The sequence below is a fragment of the Notothenia coriiceps genome, unplaced genomic scaffold (assembly GCF_000735185.1).
Source record: "Notothenia coriiceps isolate Sejong01 unplaced genomic scaffold, NC01 NC01_scaffold00032472, whole genome shotgun sequence".
NCBI classification, from domain to species: Eukaryota; Metazoa; Chordata; class Actinopteri; order Perciformes; family Nototheniidae; genus Notothenia; species Notothenia coriiceps.
In genome coordinates, this window is record NW_011365173.1 from 1 (window position 1) to 19,516 (window position 19,516).

At 39.1% G+C, this 19,516-nt stretch overlaps 3 protein-coding genes across 4 annotated transcripts; all 3 read right to left on the minus strand.

Moving 5' to 3' along the window:
• Nucleotides 1-1,242: 1,242 nt before the first annotated feature.
• On the minus strand, nt 1,243-2,662 carry LOC104960866 (DNA-directed RNA polymerase III subunit RPC2-like; the record flags this gene model as incomplete). Its single annotated transcript, XM_010789041.1, has 5 exons — nt 2,509-2,662; nt 2,187-2,219; nt 1,582-1,638; nt 1,431-1,495; nt 1,243-1,318 (listed from the first exon to the last, which is right to left on the minus strand). Coding segments are annotated over exons 1-5 (303 nt in total), but the record flags the coding sequence as incomplete, so codon positions are not given.
• A 485-nt stretch (nt 2,663-3,147) lies between these two features.
• On the minus strand, nt 3,148-7,408 carry LOC104960864 (poly(U)-specific endoribonuclease-C-like). Its single transcript, XM_010789038.1, has 8 exons — nt 7,236-7,408; nt 6,945-7,001; nt 6,760-6,859; nt 6,571-6,682; nt 6,344-6,465; nt 4,750-4,862; nt 4,470-4,620; nt 3,148-4,064 (listed from the first exon to the last, which is right to left on the minus strand). The coding sequence occupies exons 1-8, from the start codon at nt 7,394-7,396 to the stop codon at nt 3,795-3,797; spliced, it is 1,086 nt and encodes a 361-aa protein (XP_010787340.1). The 5' UTR covers nt 7,397-7,408; the 3' UTR covers nt 3,148-3,794.
• A 933-nt stretch (nt 7,409-8,341) lies between these two features.
• ppfibp1b (PPFIA binding protein 1b) lies at nt 8,342-19,178 on the minus strand. 2 transcript variants are annotated; one of them, XM_010789039.1, is made up of 18 exons: nt 18,469-19,178; nt 17,756-17,840; nt 17,352-17,488; nt 16,853-16,950; nt 16,001-16,061; nt 14,671-14,845; nt 13,945-13,977; nt 13,195-13,336; nt 12,840-12,968; nt 12,394-12,544; nt 12,147-12,258; nt 11,926-12,014; nt 11,492-11,614; nt 11,237-11,362; nt 10,981-11,169; nt 10,034-10,198; nt 9,472-9,537; nt 8,342-9,368 (listed from the first exon to the last, which is right to left on the minus strand). In XM_010789039.1, exons 1-18 carry the CDS (start codon nt 18,511-18,513, stop codon nt 9,285-9,287), a joined length of 2,010 nt encoding a protein of 669 aa, XP_010787341.1. In that variant the 5' UTR covers nt 18,514-19,178; the 3' UTR covers nt 8,342-9,284. The 2 variants fall into 2 exon arrangements, with proteins under 2 accessions (XP_010787341.1, XP_010787342.1); XM_010789040.1 differs by lacking the exon at nt 13,945-13,977 and having other exon boundaries at nt 18,469-19,177.
• Nucleotides 19,179-19,516: the final 338 nt, after the last annotated feature.

Below are 19,516 nucleotides of genomic sequence, written 5' to 3' on the forward strand. Positions count from 1 at the left end.
TGGCTGCAGGCTGATAACAGACAGTTGGGATCGCGGTGAAATTCTCTCTGCAGACCCATTCTCACAGCGTTTATCAACCTTTTTCTTACTCAATATCAAGCCACACTTATTGTTTTTACTTCGGCTGTGACTTTGTGTGTGCTCAGGATGAGTTTGGCTGTGTTATCGCTAAACAAGGAAACAACACCTCCACGGAGCTTAGCGCGATTCACAACGTTCCGACCAATCAGAGCACACTGTGCTCACAGGGAGGGTGGGGGCTGGAGCTATTGGAGCTACAACGAGCCGTTAAAGGCAGAGAGTGAAATTCAGTGAATACACGTCGTTTACAGAGATGCTGTATGAGAAACCAATGTGAGTTTGGAAAATTGCACAATATAAATCTATTCTAGTAGACCTCAACAATGGAATTATGATCAGTGGAAATGGCCATGACATGGGACCTTTAAATGGGTTTATTTTCTACATATCTTTGCCATTTATTGTCTTGCATATTTGTCATATAATAAACAAAATATATGTTTACAAATGTTACATAGTCTTTGTCAGCATATTTTTGCCACGTTATGCATCCCTTGCTATCTTACAAAATAAAAATCTCACATTCATGAAACTTGCTCCATTCATTGGTACTAGTCCTACAACCATACCCTAAAAAATGCTTGAGGGTGGGAATAAGAGAACCATCTTTTTTAGGGGGGTGCATTTTATGACAGGCCTGCTTATCACAATATGCACCCCCTTGCTATCTTACAGAATAAAAGGGTCACATACATGAAACTTGCTCCATTCATTGGTACTAGTCCTTTTTATGACAGGCCTGGTTTATCATCTGAGTCAGAAATAAAACAAATATGGAGTGAGGGCTAGTCCTGCAATTGTCCAACACATTTACATACACACAGTAAATAATAATACATGTTGAATGAAATAAAGAAAGAAATCAAATTCCCACCCTCAAGTATTTTTTAGGGTATCGTTGTAGGACTATGGTTGTAGGACACCAAAATATATGTCAATATATTACCTTTTTTTTTTTTTATATATAAATTGTGTTATTATTTGAGCTGCAGTTAACAAATATTTGGCACTTTTTGACTTGTATTTTAAATAGTTCAGGATACATTTTCTTTCAAGTGATAAATTGTCTCTAATAAAAAAAATGTTGAGCTACAGCTGCAAAAACGTTATAGTCAACCATTAATTATGATATTTACTTTAATAATAAAAAGCAAAGCTCACCTCGTGAGGAGATACTGGTCTGGTAACGTTGAAGCTTTCTTCAACATCAGGCATGCCAACATAGATATTGAGGTATCTGGAAGTAAAACATTGAAATACATTTAACTTATAAATTAGTCTAAAAGATGCCACATGTGTGTATCATTATTAGATTACTGTCAAACAATGATGGTTTAGAGACGACTCACTTGAGGTACCACATGGGATCAGCATCACTTGTGATCTTCTCGTTTGCTTTCATAATTTTCTTTATCTGGAAAACAAAAAAAATATATAAACAATTTATATTTAAATAAAACCGGAGCTGTGACGTACACTGATGTTGGGGTTTTGTTTTACCTCCACATTTATGAAATAGTTGAATGAGTCGATGTGCTGCTTCACAAGTCCTTTCACCTGGGAAACAGATTACAGGTCAAACATAGTGCAAAGTGAAATGCATACATTTTGTCGTGTTTGTAGTGGTGAAACAATAAGAATGATAAGTCAGTCAAAAGAAAAATAGGAGCAAAATTAAGTTAGAGTTAAAGGAAAAAAAATAGAATAACATTTAAATGGAAATGAGGTCTATTGCTGAACAGTATCAACATAAATCCAGACCCACATGCGTGTGAAACGTTTGCACTTGTGGTAATTGTCCCGTGTTCATTACGTTGTTGTAAGGCAGACAGCAAATGTTATTTTATGGCAATATCACAGTTTAGTTCATTTTTGCATCAACATTATTAGGTTCCTTGAATTGTCAAGTATTTAATTCAATGAAAAAAATGAGTTTCTCTAATTATTTGTATCCATAATCAGTTTAACCGTTACATGTTCAGTTAAATTGCTATTGTGTGTTGAGGGGGGTCCCAATATAAAAGCTTATTTCATTATGTGAGGATTTATAGGAAATAAAAGTAAATATTTGTGAAACACAGCAGTTCGAAGGTGTGAGCTGTTACCTTTAGAAAAGCTGGTAACAGTTTCCATTTTTCCTGAAAAAAGAAAGAAATTCAATACATATCAGGTTTAATTGCACTTCTTTACAGGTAGTGAGAGCAATTTGCTTCAACTTTTCTTATTTTGCAACTTTAATTTAAGGCTCCAAATTGTAACCTACGACAACATGTTAATAAATGTGACACCAAAGTGACACATTGTGCGAGGTTCAGACCATAAAGCCTCCAGGAGCTGTTTGTTTTGCTTCTCTGTGCTGCTAGCCTCCATGTTAGCCTCTCTCTACTCGTGGTGTGAAACTTTAGTATTTATTTCCTCTAAACTCACCTCTATGGTGTCGACAGGAGCCGCCAGCTCCTGAGGAGTCATGTCACCAAACTCCCCCCCAAGCACCTCCATGGTTGTTTCTACTGTTCAACAGTAAACAAATAAAACTCTGCTCATTCTGTCACTGTTGATACGGCGTCGGAAGTCGCACCAGCATGCAACCCTCTCGTGTGTTACAGTGTAAAATGTGCGTACACACGGAACAAAAGAAGTGTTCCGCTTTTCGTACGGTGCTGAAAACTCTTAAAAAAACAATGTTTTATGTGATGTCGTGATGTCAAATAGATGAATTTCTGAACACTATGATAGGCACAGTGGTCGGTGCAACCTTAGAAAGAAAACGCTCACAAAGAGACGCCTAATTACCACAAACCCAGTAAAACGACCCAAAATGAATACCAAGATACAGTACCAATAACAATCTATTCAAAACAACCAGAAGTCTGGTGCCTTTTCAGAACGTCTTCTACATGTGTACTGTAGAACAGCTGCAACTTTACAATACTACTTAAATGTTAATGCATGAATAATGTAAAACAATTTTGAGTTGGGTTTTTTTATTGAAGAAAAATGATTTTAATAATTATTTCACTCCCTCATACCTATGTATGTACTTGATAATAAAGAGATCTTGATGCATTTAAAGGGTTATATGGCATTTTATTGGCTGATGAAATTTTATAAACACACCACATGTTTGACTTTAAAAAGTTTACAAATGTGTGTCAAAGAAATGACAGGCATTTACAGATATATGTCATGCACTGTAGTCAGTAGGTCAGTAGGTGTTTTAACCAAAACACAGACTCTTGATCATGTAAGTAACATAACTTTAATCAACTGAGATTGATATGAAAACATGTGCAGATTATAGATGCACTGTCAATCTTAGTTACATTTTTGATTGAATCTTTATAAAATGGCAGTTTAAAAAATATGAAACTTTTGTTCACAATAATCAATGTTATTGACTCATTAAAGTGCATCCCACATGGTGTAGAAAACACACCTGTTAGAGTAATTAGATGAAAACAAATGTAAATGCATTGAAAATGTAAAATGTTTTTGATATGTTTAGAAAAATAATATCAGTGAAACTTACATTTTTAATATAAAGTGGCATATTTTCAATGTTTGATTTTAGAATTATTCAAAAGTAATCAGATAAGATTACATTTTTATGATGTAATGGATTATGTAACCAACAAAAATTGCCATGTAGTTTATGCAGCTCTCATAATAAGAATGTGGGCTTCACTTTATAACAGAAGACCCTCTCCTTCAGTTTAGTGATGGCTGACATGTCTGCTGTTGCTGCTCAGCAGTTTGGGGTATGCCGTCCCGAGGGAGCGTCCGTGTCGGATGACCACCAGCTCCATCTGACACTGGTCGACGTTGACCAGCACTGTGGTGCTCCGCTCTGTGTTCAAGAGGAAGACGATGGTGAAGAGCGCCATCTCAAACTCAGGACTGGTCCCGATGAAGGCGCTGCCGACAGGCTTCACCAGACCGTGCCAGCTGAACTGGAGGTTCAGGACGTGGTCATCATGATCGGGCTGTGGAAAGATACACACAAACCCTAAATTAGCTCAATTTGTGAAGAGCTTTTAGAATTTTAGAACTTGAGTTTCTTTCTAATGTGTTGAGTATGATTTAAGATAAGATAAGAAGTACTTTATTGATCCCAATTTGGGACATTTTCCAAATTTGGTCAGACAGTCAGTCTGACCAAAGTCAGCAAGGTTACTTCTTATTTTCAGGTTATTGAACAGTTTAATCCACGGAGGCTCTGGGGGAGTTTCTTTTTTGTTTTGTTTGTATGTAGCAACTGCATTTCGTTTTGCAACCGCATGTTGTACAATGGCAATTCATTGAACCTTATAGGAATAAAAAAGAGACAACAGGAAATGTTGCTACAGAAATAAATGCATCTCTTTTGTCTGATGAACCGCTGCACTCACTAAGTCATGATCCCTGGCCTTGTATCCTTTGTAGTCCAAGTGTGTGCTTTTTTCTTGCAGGTAGAACTGGACCCAGTTGTGGAAACCAATGATTTCTGATCCAGATTTTGTCTCTCCAACAAACACATGCTCGAATCCACAGGAATCCAGGCTGGTGAATGTTTTGAAATAGAGACACAGAACAGAAGATACATTTGACATCACTTTTACACTAAATATTTATATTTATAATAAATTCAACAAATTGAGGTTATCATCTGCTGATGTTTGTGCAACTCACGCTGAGTTTCTCTTTCTGTGGTAGAGGTTGAACCAGATCAAGCGAAGCTGATTTTTAAAGATCCTCAGGTTGGAGTTGGACTGTCCTTTGCTCACCAGGTACCGATGGGCTCGCTGTGGACAAATCCCAATCATGACATAAACATCTCAGGTAAAATACTTTCTGACAATACAGATAGATCAAATAAACTAAATGGGAGAGACAGGCTAAAAAACAAGTTGCATTGAGAGATTTGTTCCCAAATAAAATTATTTATTACTCCATAATATGCTTTTTTAACATCAATCTTTGAATAACAGGTACAAAAATGTATGTTTTCAGACTTTTCGATAATATCTTGTTAAACCAGAGGCATCTTTATCTGTTTTAAAAGTATAATAAATGTTGAATAAACTTCAATACTTCTTGAAAATTATATTCTGTGTGTGCAATATAAACATTTGCTGGAACCCACTGAAAAAGTAGTTTGAAGTACATGTATATTGAAACAAGATTTAGAAACAATACGTAATACACTTATACAAACAGCACTTAGCTACTAGAGTTTACATTTTACTTCAATATCTACTTATTTATTTTTACTGTAAGCACTCTGCCTTTTCTTAAAATATGCTCTTTGGTAACTTTTTATTTTTGCGGTTTGTATTACACTTTGTTAAATGTTTCCCTCTTTGATTAAACCTGTACTGTACAAAGTCAAAAGAGATAGTAAATAAGTATTTAGCTGCAAACTGTTTGTACTGTGTATGTGAAAAAGCGTAATAAACAATTAAAAAAGCAACGTAAAAAAAAGTGTTATTGTAATCTGCATATAGACTTAAATCCTGATCCCGTCATCAGGTCCATCTAACAAACATGGATTTCTCTGAAACAGAAAAACTACTGCATGTCTTCATTGTTTCCACTAATCTCCTTCTCAGACCCTCTGAGGCCAACACAGCATTCCTCAGCTGCACAGATGTTTCTGATATTTTTCTCTCTCTAACATCCTGAACTAATGTGTCCAGTGCTGCATTGAGGCTGGAAACCCCCCCCCCCCCCACAAAAAACTTTTGGAAAACAACACACTAGAAACAGTCATTAAGGGAGCAAAAAAGAGTGAACATTCGTTATATTCACGATCGTTCTACTCTGGAAAGACATCTTGGCTCAAAACAAACACAGATGAGGTGTTGTGCAATAGAAACAGCCAATGGTGGAAGATACTTTACTCTATCAAAAGTACGCAAATAATTGGCATCAAAAAGGAACTGAATGTTCCAAATCATCAAGTACCAAATAGAGTACCAAATTATATTATTATTGATTCATTAATGTGTCCAACACAGCTGGTAAAAGTGGCACTAACTTCGATTGTGTTGTATACAGTAGTTCTGCGAGATATCATGTCAATGTTTATTATTAGTTGTCTTGTATTGGCTCTTTAAATGTAGTAGTATAAAGTAGCATTGCATTAAATGAAAATACGTACCTGCAAATTGTACGAAAGGGCCTTAAGTAATTGAGTGGATGCTCCTGACTATATTACACCTCTGGAAACAGCCCTGTTGAAACATGGCTTACTAAATAAACTGGTTGCAACACGTCTTAATACCTTCATGACTTCAGTATCTAGGACGGCATCCAGGAAGAGATTCATCTCAGTCAGCTCCACTGTTGTGACTCGCTCAGCCACGCCTGTGGACCGCTCATAGTTGTCCAGGAGTTTCATGAGGCCTGCAGGGAACATACATCACATTTATCATAGTCAGATCTGCAATGAGCTGCATGTATATGCCCAGAATGAGAGGGAATTATCCTGTGTGTTGCAGAGGGATTTACGGGTGAAGGTTGTGATGTTCTGCAGCTTGATCTCATTAACGTTGGAGAAGAGAGGCTGTGAGGCTCGGTCCGTCACAACATGGCTTCCCTGAGTTACATAATTGGCTCTACCCTGGACAGTTTGAACACAAAATATATCTTTGTAAAAACAGAATTCAGTCTTTGCCTGAATAAGAACATGTTTCATACCTGAACAGAGATTGTGTAGTCTGTGGCAGGGGTCATGCGATTCACATCCAAAGTCCACAGCTCATTGAAGATATTGGATAGTTCCTGGTTTATAGCTGGTCTGTTGCAATAATTTGAGAAGGAAAAAATATGTAGCATCTCAAAAAACACATAAAGCATGAGAATTCTCAAATTGACTACTGTACCTTGATGCATCCAGTCCACTGAGAAACACAGCAAGAAGGGCAAGGACTCCACATAACCTGAACATCAGAAACCCAAAACATTCATCCTAAATAGTAAATACATTATCAGAAATAAAACCAAACTCTTACTCTGAATCTAGTTTATTGTCTAACATTAAAGAAAAACATGTTTCTGATCTGTTGTTGTTCAGTCATAAAAGACAAAAAGTGCAACAATGAAGAATAACTGAAATTCTACAGGGTTACAATTAATTTTCAGATTAGTGTTTGGACATAAAATGAAAAACAAACCTTGCAGCCATGATGCTTTTTTCTCGGTTCACTCCTTCAGCTCGAGCTGCAGTAAAGTTCAGACTCTTCTGCTTCAGTCCTGTCTCAACCCTCAACACATCCTGAAGGGGAGGCACATTATTATACATCCATGGGAGGCACCGTGTCCACTGATTGCGCATGGGCACTTCGGAACAAACTCCTCCAGATGTTCACAGGAGTTTTATTATACAGCCACCAGAGGGCAACCTGTTTTATTGATCTGATGCACTTATACCAAATGTGCTGTTCTTTAAAATGTATATATATCCATGTTTCCAAAATTAAATTAAATGAGTAAATGTGTTAGCGTGTCAAGGTCAGTACTCAAAATGTATTATTTTCAAAAATCTGTGAATGTTTGTCACCAAATAAATTATAGGTGAAGAAAGTGGGCACCATTTCAATTTAGAATTACAATATAGGGACAAAGCCATGCCATTCAATGTCAGATATAATCCGTGTAGCAATTGTTTTTCTTTCATAACAGAAAATTTACTAAATGTTCAAAGGACCATAGGAGCAAGGATCGGGGCGGAAATCTCTGAAGTTAATGTGAAGTGTAGTGGATGTTGAGACGGGCTTCTATTTATAATTAGTTGTAGGCCCCAGGCCTTCTAAAAATAAACCGATGCAAATAAGATATAAGCAGATAGTTCTACTTCCAGATCAGCACCTCATCACAACAACCCTCAAGTAGATCTACTCTTTCATCTCTGCTGTACACACTTCACTATTTCATTGACGATGTGAAGGTCTTCATCTCCACTTATACATATTTCTTTAAGGGCAGTATAATTAAACATGGAGCAGACTGAGAAGGACTTTGCTTGTTATTCAATGTAATAATGGTTTAAGTACTGATACTCATGCTAACATTTAATTATGGAGTATGGCACTCTTTCAATCTGGTATTTTTCAAATCTTAAATAATAATTGCTGTTACCTGTTGGCTGTGGTGCTTAACTTTTCTTCCTGGTCTCTCAAATATTCTTGTGTTGCAGGTCGATAAAAAAATCAGTCAGCATGATCAAAGTTGAGATATAATTTAAATACACACAAAGAGAGCCGTTGATAAAAAGCCTTTAAACAGTCATGTTTTTTTAATCATTTAGCAGTGAAATCAGCTTTCCCATAATCTCTTGTTTGTTAAAACAAAATCCAAACCGATTGAAATTATTTTATTGATCTTAGAAATGGATGAACGTAAAAAAAAAAAAACTATATACACAACTTCTCGTGGATGGTCGAGGGTTGCATTAAAACATTATCTGAAATAAAAAGGACATCCAAATCAACTTTTCTGAAAATAACTGTCAACAAACAGGGTTCCATTTAAATCAATTTATGGTAAAAAAACAAATTAAAAAAACAAAAAGCTCTTACATAAATGTGTTGAATGTTATTACCATGCAATGTTACTGTAAAGTACAGCCTTTGTACTGCAAATAGATTTAGAATATTACTTTGGAGTGAAAACCTGTAAAATGCTCAACGTAGGATAACATATGTGAACATTCCCACATAAATAGCAGGGTTTAGTTCTGAATAAAACATAGCAGCTGTTTTAGAGTTATTACTTTACACCACCTTCTAAACATGAGTAAAATCGTCTCAGCACATCACTTCAGGAGGCAGATTACAAGACATATATTAAAATCTATATTGGCATATTTAAGATGTCTTTTATCCTGCTGGTTGACACTTCTATCATAAATATAAACAGTGCCAGTACACAACTGAGTAGAAAATATCTCCAGAAACCAGCTGGCAGGCAGTGGTGATGCCCTAAATGTTCCCTCTGACGGAGACAGAGTTCAGGAGTGAAAGGACTGTAGGCTGCCACAAAACCGTCGTTTGAAACTGAAAAGGAGGAGACACTGTAATACTTTTGGCTCATCTTTGAATGTAACACTAAAATGAAATGTTGGAGCAATCTTGGGGTTTGTTGAGCCAAGTCTTTGAGTAGTGGGGAGGGGTAGGCCCAGAGTTTCATTCTCAGCAGGACCAGAGCTCGGGGTGCCGACTGCCTCACGCCATGGAGTCCTCGTCTGTTACGCTGGGGTTCGGTGAATTGGAAGCCTCTTTGAAGAATTCATCGTCTTTTAGCATGCTCTGGATAAGGGGACATTACAGAGAATACAATATTTAGCTTGTAAAACAATGGTATCAGTGAGTACAATGTGCCATTGGTCCTGGGCCATGAGGAAATTCTTACCGTCAGGTTTTGAATACCCTCAGAGAAAGCTCCGATCTGTCTCACAGTTCCCTCAGAGTCCTCCATCTGTGAAACAAGAAACCGCCAAACTCAATAAACCGAGACCTCAAAACTTCTACGTAGTAAATATCTTATTTAAATTGATAACATCCCAAACATTATATGAATTGTATAAAAGACAACCCCTGAAAATCTGAGCATGAATAATAATTAGGGATGAAAATATTACAGCATTTCCTATAGTTTGTAGCAAGTTAGTTTCATATTTAAGCAGGTTCAAACTGATCACCTAGTTGAATGCCTTATTTCTCTGAGGTCTGAAATACTTACCCATGCAAGTTGTACATAACACATTTATCAACAAGGGAGGCAGAAGATCAATAAAGGAAGTGGCTTAAGAAGTTTTGACCGGGCCATTTGTTTGAATGTTGGGATTTTTGGGAAATTAGGCATTAGCTTTATGAAACTTGAATAAAGTGTTGACAGCTGTGATTATGATAGCTGATCACTACATTATTAAGGGAATACAATCATCAGTAAACAGACAGAAGAACAAGCTCACCTGTTCTAGTCTGTCGAGGTCGTCCTCGTAGATTTGGAGCTCATAGCCTTTCTGAAAGCTTCGTCCCTTTGGCATCTCCACATCCATCGGACACACGTACTCCTCGTTCTCTTCGTGCTTTTTCTTCCTCAGACTGCCAAAGTTACCAAATGACATTTTCCTTGGCTGGTATGAACAAAGAGAGCAAAGAGAAAGAAATACACTTCATCAGTTTCACATGAATACATTTAGATATCCAAACAGGAATGTGCATATCCCTCAGGGTTACCTTACAAAGCAAATCTTAAAACGTTCAATAACTAAATGCTAATACTGTTTTTGTGACTATACAATTTTAGTGAAATGTAAACACATTTTTAAAGGTCTAATAATTTACATTTATTTAGAGTATATCTAGTATTTTAGGTTTAGAGTTTAAAGACTCAGTATGTCTGCGTTCTAGTCTGTTAGGTATTCATTCAGATCATAACAACCTATTGAGGCTGTCCAACAACATCATCTCTGACCCAAACCACGTTCTGAACAGTGAATATGAACTGCTACCATCTAATCGGAGATACAGGGTCCCACCATTCAATAAGGTCAGACTGAAGCACTCCTTCGTGCATCAGTCAATCCTCACAGTAAACACAGAGCTAAATCCCAGATCAAATGCACGCTGAAGGTTCTTTGTTTTCTCTCACTGATTGTGCTGTTATGTTAAATGTTTGTTGTTTGTGTTTTCATGTATTGTGTCTGAATACTTTGTCGGTTGATGTTGGACATGGAGCTGCTGTGACGCAAGTCAAATTTCAGACTTGATCTGACCAATAAAATATTATTGTATCGTATTATCGTATCGTTATCGTACTAATGGTAACCCTTGTAACAAACCAAGTAATAGAAGTTCTTTCAGTAATATTTCTATCCATCTATTCAATGTCTGTCCATCAGAAGTCTTGCTTTACCTTGACCTTAGTGGTGGCAGTCAGCAGAGTGTAGTCTGGGTTTTCAAGACACTCCTGTTTGAGCTGCTGGGCCTCGGAGCCGATGAGCAGGTTGAAGTGTGTGGCGAGGTGGCGGCGCAGCAGCGTCTTGTTGGGGGGGATGTTCAGCAGCAGAGCCATGGTCTCCACGTTAAAGCGCGGCTCCAGGACCTGAGGGTGAGCACATGTGTTAGAGGAGGTCTGAATACTTTCAGGTTTCCCAGAAAAAGTGTCTCACCATCAGGCCTCCGTGCACTCCGCTGCCTCTCAGGTTGGGAGCGTATTCAGCCAGGTCCGCAGAGCGCAGCCACTCCATCACCCTGTGGTTGGTCCACTGGGAAATCTCTGCAGGAGAAATATTGTTCTGTGGGGACAAAGCACAGAAAGAGGATGAAAAAAAGAAATGTTCACGTGTAGATGTGCATTATAAAATGAGTGTGGGTTATTTCAAACAGCAGAAAAGGTTGCTAAATTCTCAGGTGATTGTATCCACCTCGTCAGATGGCCTTCGCCGCAAGCAGTTTGGCTCGTAGTTGTTGAGTCGGAGGACCTGGATGGCTCTCTTGATGCTGAGGTGATGCAGGACACTCCCCACTTTCAGAGAAAGCAAGTCATCCTGAGGAGCAAAGTTAGACACCAATGACTTATTGTGAAATGGTAAAGATGGTTGAAGAAATGCATTAAAACACAACAGACTTCTGCAACAACAATAAGCATTCCCAGGCAAAGAAGCCTCAAATTGAACAGATAAGGTCACTGTGGTGTGACTTCAGGTCCGTCTCAAATATGGAGGGTAAGACCAGGTCCACTTGAGTGGAGCTCATCAGAGTCTGTATGCAATAATCCTAATGTGAGATGGCACTGGAGTCGTCAGACCTCTTTCCCTGCGGCGTCTGTGGAGGCAGCGTGTGTCTCTCTAACACTCACCACTGTCATGTAGTGCAGCATGCGACCGTCCACCCTCCCCTCGTCAAACTGGGTCTTATACTGAGGCAGACCGATGTCATCCAGCCATCCTGAGAAAGAGCAAAGTGTCAGAAGGAGAATGTCAAGTTGACGGTCAAATGTAATTAAAAGTAACGGGTGAAGAAGAAAAAGCAACAAAGCAGAAGGGTGTTTAAAACAGGGAACTGGCAGCTAGTACTCACTGGTCACCCAGTTGTAGTCCAGCTTTCCTTTATTATTCTCCTCCTCTGAGCCGAGGGCCTGCAGAGCCAGCTGCAGCTTCTTTTTGTGCAGCGGGTGTTTGATGCCCAGCTCCTAGAATCGACATGAAGCCAAGTATTACACTGAGATCCCCGAGGTACTACATGATGCAGATGGTTCAATAACAAAAAATACTTTGTCTGCCTGCCTGCTTGGCTGGACTTATTGAATTGTTCTGCAGCAGCTCACCCTCTCCAGGTCGTGCTGTGAGGCCTGCAGCAGCGTCTGTCCAGAGGAGATCCACACTCGAGCCATGTTCACATAGAGACCGAGCCCCTGATCCTGCAGCCAGTTGCACACCTGATCCTTCGACCAGCGCGCAAAGGGAGCATCAACCTCACTAAGGAGAAGAAAGAGAAAAGTCATAATGGTGACAGGTGCACATACACATTTGCATTGGAAGTATATATGTAATGTTTTTCAAATATTATTCTTTTAAATATTGTATTCTATTCTATAATGAATCAACTGCCATGTAACCCAATTTCTCCCCTGGATTAATGAAGTATTCTGATTGGTTCTGAAGGTTAGTTGTAGTCCCAACAAACACTGCTTCCTGAAAAATCCTCACATGATCTCCGAGTTGTGTTGTACACCAGAGATTCTCATTATTCAGACCGAATGCACACACTTACTTGGGTTTCTGGAGGTCCCGAGACCATCCCAGCCTGGGTCCCGCTGTGGCTCGCACTCCGCCTCTCTTAAAGTCTCCCTCTGGTAGGTTGTCATCCAGGTTAAATGTGGTAGACTGACTCCTTTTTAGCCTTAAAGAAAATATGGTATTGAATATACAGTATATCAAAACATCCTTTCGATGATATAGAATATGCTGATAGTGATAAACCATATTTGCACATTATAAATATTTCTAGCTGAATCTGAAAGTGCAAACGTTTCCTTTATTCTAAATGCATTAGAAGTACTAGAAATAAATAGTAACTAATTTACTATTTTTTAGAGCTAGAAAGGATCATGCACTTTTCTACTTACTTCCCAAAGAGTTTCTTTATTCCTTTGGCTTTTTTCCTGCCCTCAGGGGTCGCGGAGAGTGTGTTGGTGCTGCCGCTGTTAGCCGACCTCTGTGGCAGCCCGGCCAGGTCCAGATGGTCGGTGCCCGGTCGCTCCGTTTCAGCTGTACAAACAAATGCCCACAGAAAATAATCAGCATCATGAGCGTTATGGTGGGAGGCGTGCTCAGAGCGGCGGAAAAGAAGCTGCTGCACAGGGTCAGGGAAGAGACCCAGAAAACACTCAGACACATGATGTCTCCCAGACAGAAGGGGTCATGGCAGTGGGGAGAAATACCCTCTCTAGTAAGCATGCATTAGACACTGCTGATTCCTGTGTAAGACTGGAAGAAACAGCCTTGTTTTATTAGATAAAAAAGGAGGCTCACTAGTAGTTTTAGATTTTTAGCGGGAGGCTTTCAAGATCCAAATGAATCATTTGATTGGATTATCTGGATCTTGAAGTAGAGTTGTGTTTGGGGAAGGGTTTGACAGAAACAAATCCATGCAAGCACACAGGCAAATGAACAACAGACTGTCTGTATGCTGGACATTTGTGCAACAATGGGTTGGGACAGGGGTGTGGCTGTTGAAGCGCTGAAACGTGATATGATAAAAAGGTGTCAGCTGAACGGATGAAGTTAGAAAAGACAAAGGTGTTCAACAATAGGAGATATTTTGAAGTTTCCTTGTTTTCTTCAGACCCTACAATGACCAGGGGTCTATACTGTACCTAGCATAGGGGCACTTGCGCTTCGGCTGCGGTCTTCATGTGTAACAAAACACACACAAGACCCCACAGGGTCCAACAGAGAAAGAACAAGACAAAGGGCAGACATTATGAATGAAATAAGACCAGGAGTGGAGAGGTGGGGCGAACGCAGACATGCATGTGTACAGGACACACAATAAAAGCACAAACACAGACCGAAGGAAATCCAATGCAGAAACCAACTTCCATAATTAAAACGGGGACCACAGTTTGTGTGGGCTGCAAATTATGGTCCTGGTCCATAGAGTATATTTCATGGGTGTGGCTTGGGAAAACACAAAAATCGTCCATGGTGAAAAAAAACCTCCAAGAAAATCTCCCTTTCTAGTCGGGCTGCAACTAAAACTATTTTCATTGATCTGTAAATTGATTTGTTTTTTTATTCGTTTGGTCTATGAAATATCAGAAAATATGTTGATAACAACTCAAGATAAAGTCTTTGAATGGTCTTGTTTTGACCACAACTGCAAAGATATTATTCAGTTTACTGTCAGAGAGGGGGTAAAGAAACCTGAACATGTTTGCATTAAATTAGCATCAAATCATTAACTTTTATTTCTAAAGAAACACTTCAAACAATTATTAAAATAGTTGGTGATGAGTTAAATAGTTCACATCCATTTAACTCATCATCTAGTAAACTGCCAATTCATTGCACAGCTGCTAACTCATGTGGTTTGCTCTCACCGAGGTTAGGAGTACTGCCTGTCTTCTTGCCCCCGCGGATCTTGAAGAAGCCCTTTCCAAAGGATGAGCGAGCCTTTCTGGAGCCGAAGCTCTCGTCCTCTGTGGAGGTCGGCAGGGTCGCAGAGGAACCCACAGGAGGCTTCCCACTCATCTTACTGATCCCTTCATTAGCATTCTGAGAGGACAAAAACAATACTCCTATATCACTTTTCATTAGGGTTGGGAACCGAAACTCGGTTCCAGATGAGAACCGATAAGAAAATGCCGGGTACCGGGTACCCATACAAAATACACAATTTCGGTTCTGCTTAACGGTTCCTAAACGCGGTAGACCCTGTATTCCACCGGGTCCGTCTGCGCCGATGACCCGGTGGAATACAGGGTAAGGGCGGACTGGCCATCTGTGTGTTCTGGAGAATCACAGAATGGCCGGTCGTCAGCAGGCCGTTGAAGGGACAAAGACAAGGCACAGTGTAATGCCTGTTAATAGCTTGCCACAGGCATAGCTCAGTTAAAATAAAGCACAGCTATTGTGCAATACATTTGTATTGCATGTATATTTTTTATTTGTAAAAATGTCAGTTAAAGCTTAAAAGATTAAATATATTTTTGTCATCTAAACTTTTGACCTCTTTCTTTTACAATTTTGGAATCGAAACGGGGAATCTATAAGAACCGGAATCGGAATCGATACATTTCAAAAGACACCCATCCCTACTTTTCACACATACTATGCTAATCTTGCAGACTAATATTTGCTTGAAGAATAAAATATTGATACTTTCACTGTAAAGAAACAGAGTTAAGGATGTAGACACTGCACCAAAGCTGTAAATTAACATTTGTTTCTAAATACTTCGATTATTTATTTGGTCCATACAGTGGTCAAAAGGTCTTGTTTTGTCAGGCCAAAACCCAAAGACATTAAGTTCAATGTTATATAAAACAAATTAGATAATCTCCACCTTTTAGAGGCTGAAAAAATGAAATTCAATTTTTGCTTGAAATATAACTTTAATAATTTATAGATTCTAAAAAATAGTTAGTGAATATTCTGTTGATCAACTTATCAGTCAAGATATGCTCTAGACAGCACAGAAAATGTGGGATACTGCGAAGGCTATAAAGTCTATGGAGCATGTTTAATGCATGCATACAAACAGTATGAGCCAAATAGAGGGACTGATTTTCAACAAAGAGACATCTTGGTGTAGCAGAATGAGACGTTTTCTGAGACGTTATGGTATGCCGTGATGTCTTTGGTAAGGTTGACTGAACAAGACTCTTTTAAATCGAACAGGTTTCCCGGTTCTAAATGTGTAAAGTTTACCTTTTCATTATTGCTCCTTTCCATCTGATCCTGGCTGCCCTTCTTGATGGGATCCTGGCAGCTGAAACAGACAGAGAGGAGATAGTGAGCTTGTCTCCTGAGCAGCGTGGAGGTCATGAGAAGCAGCAGCAGGAAGTGAACTGCTGTTACACACATTCTTCTTCTGCAAGTTAAAGAACGCGGCCGAAATAAATCCTTACAGTGTATACCAGTAGGACTTCAGGAAAGGCTACTCAGCAGCATTCTTTACATATTGAAGTGAAAGTGGTATACAAACATTACATAGTACATAAAGCATTTTCGTCACACCAGTAATTTTTCTCAGATGTATGTAAAAGACGTTCATGAAAAGTTAAATACCTGTTGAATCCTATTAAATAAAGTTTCATGTTGAACTAAAAGAAAATCTGTGATTTTCCAAACAGCTGTATGTTTTCAGGTATTTGAGATAAAAGGTGATGATGGTGCCAGGAGAATATAAAAGAGCCAGGAGACATGACATGTTGAAGTCATTGTTAGTGCATTTAATATTAAACGTGGCAGAACACAACGTTTCCTGGTTAATTTCCCCAAACCAAATGATTATGAGCCACTTGGTGTCCCTGACTAAACTTTAAAACCCGAGACATAATTGAAACCCTGAAATGCCAAGGATCTTTTTTTTATTTTCGATATCCCTTAAAAATGTTGACATTTAAAGACTGGAGTGCCACAAATGATCAGCTGCTGATAACTTAACAAGATCTACTTTATCTACTATACACAAACCTAAACAAGCCAAACTCCATGTTGAAATGGACTTGGAGTAAATCACTGCATTTGAACGGAGATACAGTCTTCTTCATATTTCACCTTTCAGCATCTGTTGGTGCCGACTCTGACACTCGTTCTGGATCTGAAGGGCTGGGAGAGGGTGAAGGCTCTTCAGTCTGACCATTAAGCATCTCCAACTAAGCACACATCAGAGCAAGGAAATACATTTTTTTAAATATCCAAGTTTGCACCGTCGGAAAATATTAAGTTGCATATTCTCCCGCGGCAGTCTAAATCTGCACACAGGCTTAGAGAACTGACAGGAGAGGTTATTCAATTAATTGGATGTCAGACCCTTCAACACTCATTACACAAGTGTGAAATGTGCGTGAGCTATAGCTATATAAAAAAGACTACAGCAAGACTCATTAGGAATACATTAAATGGATAAAACAAACTACAGTGATTTTAGGTTTCTTAAATGTCTTAGTCTACATTTTTGAATCCAACATTGCTTGTGATATTATGTTTTAATGCAACTCCTTTGCAATAATATTTCTATTGAACGCGTTTCATGCTCACATTATGCAACACAAACCTCATCTGGGCTCCTCCTCTTCAGTTCAACATCCAATACATCATACTTCTCCGACTCAGCAGACATCGGGATGCTTAGGAAGAACTCGTTGAATCCATCGCCATCACCCTCGAAATACTCGTTATCTTTGCCTTTCTCTGCAGAGGACGATAAATGAGATGAATATTTATAAATCAGCTGTTTCATCTAGCAATAAACAAACCACTTAAGACAAAACGTTTTTCTGAGTAGACAAACTTCATCTATTGTTTGGAGATCTTTAAAGACCTCAAATTCAATTGACATAACATGAGATTCGAAGAGAGTTGTATGATTGAGTGTATGAGCAAAAAGCAGGTTCAGGGCAACATTTATCTCAGACATTAGATAATGTTTCATTTACTCCAACAGAAGAGTCATCTCACCTTTCTTCCCTTGCACTGACATCACCATTTCTTGAACTTTCTTATACCGCAGCAGCGACTGCTTTAGTTCATCAATCTTACGATCCTGCAAAGAGGAGAGACAATCAAACGGTTCAACTCAGCGCAGGCTTCCTATGTATTTTCCATTTAAAGAATAATACAACACAACGTTTGCATCTAACTTTCTTTTCCCCATTGGTAACCCTTAGCTTAGCAGGTTTTATTTCGGGGTCATCACGCCAGCTCTCTGTAAACTTGCCTTTACCCAGTGTGAACATTCACTCCACACTCCTACGCTGAAAGTGGACGATGTTCTACTGTCCAACATCTTGTACTTGGGGCAGAGCCGTTTAGCAGGCTTTGACGTAAAGGCGTACAGACAGCTCTGTGTAGGAGTGTGTGTTTGGTCACATGCCGAACTTATTGCCTTGCTTTTGAAAAAATTGAAAAAAAAAAGAAAAAAAAAAGCAGGCTTCTTGGTTTGGCAAAGAGTGGTAATAAACATTGTAGCTCCTCTGGCTGACTGCTCTAAATGCCACGAAAACCTCTCTGTTTCTATTATTTATTTATTTTTTAAATACTGAATTTTATATTTCAGAAGACAAAGAATGATGACATTTGATTTGAAACAAATAGTTTTCCATAGTTTTTTTTCATACGTCAGTGAGGCGGGTGTTTTAGAAAGAGAGATAAAAAACAACTTGATTGGATACCTTCTCTTCATTCGCTGCCATCAATGACTCGACTGCCTTTTTCATTCTCTGCACTTCCACATCTAGTGAGGAAAGGAAATGATTACAGGCAAAGAACTGTAGCAGTGACTGTGTGTAGCTTGAGGAGGATACGGAGGGTAAACTGCAGGATTGAACACATTAAGACATAACATGCTGCAACATTACTGAACGTCATTCCAGGAACATCACAGCCGGTCTTGGTCTTTTAAATGTTCAGATTCATTGACCATCTTGTGTGAGCAGGGTTCTTTCACTTGGGTAGAACATTTTCAATTTCCAGAACAAACACTCTGTGATCAGTCTTCCCTCAACTCTAGCAATCCTGGGGATACCAATTACTATTCAAGCCTCACCCACAGGGGTCTTTTAGGGTGTGTTCAGAGTCACTGCAGGAGGACCACAAAATCATTGTTTGATAATGGTATAAGTTTGTTTAACTCAAATTTGAATATGTGTGAAAATACACATAAACAGAAGCATGCATCAAACATATAAGCAGAGGTCAAATTGTTGATAGTCTAAAGACGGTACCGTTACCCATGAATCCTCCAGCAATCACATGAGCTAGCTAACCTATGGTAAAACATCTGAGAGGCACCTTTCCTTATGGCAAATTAGTGGCTAAATGTTATTGTAATGTAGGTCGTCCTTAAAGGTCCCATGTCATGCTTTTCTGGTTGTTACCCGTCCCCTTGTGTGTTATGAAGGTTTTATGCATGTAAACGGTCTGCAGAGTCACAAACCCTCAAAGTACACCCTGTAGCGAGTAAAACTCTAACACAGTCTATGCTGCCCCAAAACGCCTCGTTGGAGATTTCTCATTTTCCATTGTTTACTTCCTGGGTACTCTGACGTGGGGATACCCAGAGGCCACACCCTCTGCCAGCCTTTCACGAAACAAAGCTTCCCAAACCTTTCAGCGATTCATGCCAGATACAGTATGTACAGCGTAGGGCACTGAAGAACGATGCTGTTCCTACTTTGTTTGGACCAGCGGGACTTCGGGTACACAACCTGTATCTATTCA

Coding starts and splice junctions, on each gene's coding strand:
- ppfibp1b (XM_010789039.1), bottom strand. CDS start 18,513: ATGAAAAAGGCAGTCGAGTCATTGATGGCAGCGAATGAAGAGAAG. Junction 17,489..17,755: donor GTCAGTGCAAGGGAAGAAAG/GTGAGATGACTC, acceptor CGTCCTCTGCAG/AGAAAGGCAAAGATAACGAG. Junction 12,545..12,839: donor CGGGACCTCCAGAAACCCAA/GTAAGTGTGTGC, acceptor TCTTCTCCTTAG/TGAGGTTGATGCTCCCTTTG.
- LOC104960864 (XM_010789038.1), bottom strand. CDS start 7,396: ATGCGCAATCAGTGGACACGGTGCCTCCCATGGATGTATAATAATGTG. Junction 6,860..6,944: donor AGTGGACTGGATGCATCAAG/GTACAGTAGTCA, acceptor TTATTGCAACAG/ACCAGCTATAAACCAGGAAC. Junction 6,683..6,759: donor ACTACACAATCTCTGTTCAG/GTATGAAACATG, acceptor CAAACTGTCCAG/GGTAGAGCCAATTATGTAAC.